The sequence below is a fragment of the Castanea sativa genome, chromosome 3 (genome assembly GCF_040712315.1).
Source record: "Castanea sativa cultivar Marrone di Chiusa Pesio chromosome 3, ASM4071231v1".
In the NCBI taxonomy this organism is placed as follows: Eukaryota; Viridiplantae; Streptophyta; class Magnoliopsida; order Fagales; family Fagaceae; genus Castanea; species Castanea sativa.
The window spans coordinates 46,856,261-46,862,042 of NC_134015.1; the positions used below are offsets into that span (position 1 = coordinate 46,856,261).

Here is a 5,782-nt window from a genome sequence, read left to right on the forward strand (position 1 = left end):
TTATTAATAAATATTCTAACAGCAGTTGTTAACTAAATCTCTTTGTAAAGTAGTGATTATCACACATTTACGCACACAATCAGTGTACATTCCCTTAAAATTATGTTTTCAAATATAATTTTAATTAATTACATGATTTCATAATTTGAGTGATGATTACAATTTGTACAAACTTATTGAAATTGTGTTTTTAAAAACACGATTTCAATGAGTGTGCAGGATTGTATGCACTAAATCACTAATGACCATATAACAAGATTTAACAACTTTTATAACATTTTTATTTTAACTTACCGTGAATTTCGGTATATTTTTTTATTATTTCATTTTATTACAATTCGACTTTTTGGGAAAATATTTTGAAATTCTGTTATCACCTAGAAGGACCCAATGAAAAAACACAGCAACATCGTCAGCATTACCTTCATAGTGCCATAGTCAATTACATTTTGTGCACGTCGCATCCCAACTAGCTATGTAAGATTATAAGATCTTTCATTCTAGTCTGTACATCTTTGTATCCATCTTCAATGTTTAATTCACTCTTCCTCTTAATCCTAGTCTTATGTTTGTTTGTAAATCCTTGTCTTTCCGACCCAAGAGCCACAGAGGCTGCTCTCATATGCACCAACAAAACCTCCCCAATACCACAGCGCCAAACCTACATAAGCAACTTCTTGGCAGCCATGAACACAGTGACCCCTTTGATCGCCACACAAAGATACGCAGCTGTTGTAAACGGGACTGGTAATACCACAGTTTATGCTTTTGGTGAGTGCATGAAAGATCTAACTAAAAATGACTGTGATCTTTGCTTTGCTCGGTGCAAGACTCAAATCCTCAGGTGTTTACCATTTCAAAGAGCCATTCGTGGTGGCAGGCTTTTCTATGATGGGTGTTATCTAAGGTACGATGATTACTATTTCTTCAATGAGGCTTTGAGTGTGCAAGACAAGACCGTGTGTGGAGCCCAAGAGTTTGTTGGGAATGGTTCTGTTCTTAGCGCTAATGTTAATCAGTTGGTGATGAATCTAAGCGCGGAAGCACCTAAGTTTGATGGGTTTTCTGTGGGGTTTGTGACCAATGAAAATGTCACGGTTTATGGATTGGCTCAGTGTTGGGAATTTGTGAATGGTTCTGCTTGTGAGTACTGCTTGGCCAAAGCGGTTTCTAACATTAGTTCATGTACTCCAAAAGAAGAAGGAAGGGTCTTGAACACTGGTTGTTATTTGAGGTATTCAACAGAAAAGTTCTATTACAATTCGACTCAGCCTGTTAGAAACAGTAATCAAGGTGAGTTTGGTTCCAATGAATTTTTTCATTTCTTGTTCTGTCTTTCCTTCATCGAATCAAAAGGGATATTAATGTTTACTGTCCTTTTTGGTCGTTTATAAATTTCAAGTAAGATTCTATTCCATTTCCACTGCGGCACAAAGTGACTAAAAAGTGAGATTTGAATTAGCCCATATTGTCTAATTTTATGCCATCAAAGGATAAATTTTGACGCTCTGTTGTTGGTCCCTTTTGGTTTGAGTACAATAATGAATTCTAAATTTTCCACTTTGGGTCAGATTCACCAATTGTAAATTTGATAGAATATTAATTCTTCATTAGAATTAACATTAACATCTTTTTTAAAAGAAGTGTTTGTGAAAAAATTCTTCATACACTAAAAATCTCAGCAACATCAATGATTACTTAATTAGATAATTTGGTGTGCTAATTGCTTGACTTCTATTTTGATTAATGAGGTTCACGTAACATGTTAATCTACGTCAGGAACCAAGTTAGCTATAACTTTGGCTGCAACATCATCTGCTTTGGCTCTTTTGCTGGTTATTGCAACGGTTGTCTTCATTGTGAGGAAGAATGTACTAAAGAGGAGGGGAGGTATTTTGATATATAAGATTTTGAAAGACTTTGTTGGGACTCTGGAATTAATATATAGCTTACTTGATCTGGCATTTGTTTCAGAGAGAGAGCAACTAGGGGCTATGTTGGCCACTGTGAACAAGTCCAAACTCAATTATTTGTATGAAGTTCTTGAGAAGGCCACAAATTACTTTCACAATTCCAATAAGCTGGGACAAGGAGGATCTGGTTCTGTTTACAAGGTAATATTAGGTCTACTTTTTTGAGATTTTTCATTTTGGCAAATGAAATTAACTAGGTACATTTCTTTGTATCAAAGTAGGGAGTTTTGCCAGATGGGAAGGTTGTTGCCGTTAAGAGGCTTTTCTTCAATACTAGACAGTGGGTGGATCATTTCTTCAATGAAGTCAATTTGATCAGTGACATCCATCACAAAAATCTTGTAAAGTTGTTGGGATGCAGTATTGCAGGCCCTGAAAGCCTTCTTGTTTACGAATATGTGCCAAATCGAAGCCTCCATGATTACTTTTCTGGTTGTAATTTAATCTTGAATTACTATTTATGTAAGCAGATAACCCTTCCTCATTTAATTTATATACTTACACATGTCTCTTCATTTGGTTCAGCTAAAAGGATGTTTCAGCTGCTAAGGTGGGAGGTGAGGTATAAGATCATATTGGGTACGGCTGAGGGCTTGGCCTATCTCCACGAAGAATCAGAAACGAGAATCATTCACAGAGACATTAAATTAAGCAATATACTGCTTGAAGAAGACTTCACGGCAAAGATTGCAGATTTTGGACTTGCTAGATTATTTCCAGAAAATAAGACACACATCAGCACTGGCATTGCTGGCACACTGTAAGTGCAAGACCATCTTTAGTTTTCTTTCTTGGTCTGGAATAGCCTTTATCATTCCTGTGTTTAATGTCCTCTTCATGTGGGAAAAATTCTTGTGTCTTGGTCCTTCAAGGTTTATCCTAGTTATTTCTTTTTGTAACATGAACAGATATTTCATCATTACATTATATATGGAATTCAGGCAATGCCATGCTTGTCTCAGTGCATTTTAAAGGATGTTTAGATGAACACCTCCAATCTGTGTTTGTTAACTACTCTCTTGGTGCCATTGTTACGAAGTGTTTCATATAATGTATTAATTCAGGGGAAGGTAGAACCAAAGTTGATATTCTCATTATAAACATGTAATTGTTCATCGTGTAATATAATTATATGTTAGGTACATACTAAGAAAGCATTAGTTTTTCCAGGATCAAATTTTTGGTATTATTTTCAAGTCCTTTTTGTTTATTGGAAAGTATTACCAAAGTGAAAAAGACTATTAGTAAAGTATCAATTCCTCTTCCTTTTGTTCTGTTCACAGATTGACATTCCACCCTTACAGCTTTGCAGTATGCAATGTAATATCTCTGCTTACAAATACATCTCTTCTTTGACATTAATCATATTTGCATCTGTAGAGGTTACATGGCCCCAGAGTATGTTATTCGCGGCATATTGACAGAGAAAGCAGACGTTTACAGTTTTGGTGCTCTTGTAATTGAAGTTGTATCTGGAAAAAGGAACAATATCTTCTTTCAATATTCACATTCCATCATACAAATGGTAATCTTTTTTCCTTTGGCATTTCTGCTAATTTAGGCTTCAATGACAAATAATCCTCCCCTAACAAAACCTTTTACTTTGTATCTTTTTTAAAGGTCTGGAACCTTTATGGAATAGGTAGGGTATGTGAAGCTGTTGATCCAGCCTTAGAGGGTCAGTTCCCAGAAGAGGAGGCATCTCGATTGCTTCAAATTGGGCTACTATGTGTACAAGCCTCTGCGGAGCTGCGGCCATCAATGTCAACGGTAGTGAAAATGTTATGTGATAATCAAGAAATTCCTCAGCCCACACATCCACCGTTTCTCAATTCCAGCAGTGCAGAAATCAATCAATCTAGACCATCTAGAACTTACAATTCTTGGCCTGAGTCCTACACTCACTCTTCAGGGAACAACTCAACAGAAAGTGGGATTGAGCCTATATAAACACTTAACCTTCTTAAACATATTTAACTTTATTCCCTTGCTTTAAATTCTTTCATTCGATCCATTCCACTGGGTGTAGCTGTTGCCAACTTGAAGGTTCTCTGCTTCCAGGATTTTCTATCCCACGTTTTTGCTACTTGAATTGGTAGCACAATGGAATTTGTTTGCTCAAAGATACTACAATACAAGCTGAAATGGTTTGAGTGACCCAGAGCTGTTTGTAATAGTCCCCGGTGGCCCTTGTGAATATCATAGGATACAGAGTCATGTACCACTCCAGCCTGCACCGACCATCTGCTAAAATACTAAGTTAGAATTAGATTGTTGTATTGTTTCACGATGTTTCAACAATTTGGATAGAGCTGAATGCCTTCCATAAACTTCAAGTAAAGCTGCTTACTAGTACTCTTTTTTGTAACTATCAGAAAACAGAGGAAAGCTCTAGAGAATTGAAACTCTATTTCATCAAAAAAAAAATGAATTGAATGAATTGATACAATCAGGTGTGTATATATATATATACACATACACACACACATATATATACACACCAAAGCTAAAGTTGTAACTAACTTTCCCTCCACGAGTAACTAACTATCAAGCTAATCGGAATTAACAAACTTGATACACGTGCCTGTCACATGCCAAGTTAAATACATATGTAGAACACTACATGCCGTTTGTATCTGTTATGTAATATGGCTATTGTCGTTTACTTTACAAATTGATTCTTTGGAGCTTTTCTTCTTATCTGTGCTCTTGATTCTGCTCTTAGCTCTGACCTTGTCTCCATTACTTCCTTTAGCATCTTGACACCCCCTCTCAAGTGGAAGAGGGGCATGAATATTGACCATATTCAACTTGGATACAAGAAAGGAGAATTGTTGGGCATTCAAGGCTTTAGTTTACAGGTCTGGAATTTGAGAATTGGTCCTAACATGTAACATTTTGATATACCCTTCCAAGACTTTATCTCTGACAAGGTGATCAATCTCTATGTGCTTTGTTCTTTCATGAAAAATAGGGTTTGCGGCAATGTGAAGGGCTGCCTAACTATCACAGAACAAGAGGGCTGCTTGAGAGTGTTTTATTTGAAAATCATGAAGAACATATAAGAGCCAAATGATCTCACAGACTTCTACAGCCATTGATCTATACTCAGACTCTGCTGAGGACCATGAGACTGTTTGTTGTTTCTTTGACTTCCATGAAATCAAAGATTCACCAAGAAATACACAAAATCCAGTAACAGATCTCTTAGTGTCAGGGCATGAAGCCTAGTCTGCATCAGCAAAAGCCTTCAAGTGCAGTTCTAATTTGCTTGAGAAAAACAATCCTTTGCCTGGCAAACTCTTTAGATATTGCAAGACCTTATGAGTTGCTTGCAAATGAGTAGGAATGGCAACAGGTCGGGTTCGGGCTGGGTTTTTCCATACCCGGACTCGACCCGCAGGTCTGCCCCGAAAACCAAGACCCGACTCGTTTATTAAATGGATTTTTTTTTCTTAACTCCAAACCCGGCCCGTCAAGCAACCGCGGGCCATGCCACGACTTGGGCCTAAATCGTGGCCCAATCCCAAAAAAAAAAAAAAATCTTTGCCTAAAGCCTAAACTGTATTATCGTGGCCCAATAATTTAAAAAAAATGTTTGGCCAGAATCATTATTTTTGAAGATGTGTTTGCCAAATTCTTGTGTTTGCCAAGATTCAAGCCTTGATTTTTTTTTTTTTTAACTCTTTGATCGACAGAGAAAATAAAAGAATGAAATTGAAAAATAAAAAGACCCATCAGGAAAAAGCACAAATCCTAACACAAACACAAAAATCTCAAATTTATAATTTTCCCACTCAAAATCACAA

At 36.6% G+C, this 5,782-nt stretch overlaps 1 protein-coding gene across 1 annotated transcript; it reads left to right on the plus strand.

Moving 5' to 3' along the window:
• Positions 1 to 433: 433 nt before the first annotated feature.
• On the plus strand, positions 434 to 4,523 carry LOC142627309 (cysteine-rich receptor-like protein kinase 3). The gene is made up of 7 exons (XM_075801138.1): positions 434 to 1,293; positions 1,780 to 1,890; positions 1,975 to 2,114; positions 2,195 to 2,405; positions 2,499 to 2,733; positions 3,354 to 3,498; positions 3,594 to 4,523. The coding sequence occupies exons 1-7, from the start codon at positions 531 to 533 to the stop codon at positions 3,921 to 3,923; spliced, it is 1,935 nt and encodes a 644-aa protein (XP_075657253.1). The 5' UTR covers positions 434 to 530; the 3' UTR covers positions 3,924 to 4,523.
• Positions 4,524 to 5,782: the final 1,259 nt, after the last annotated feature.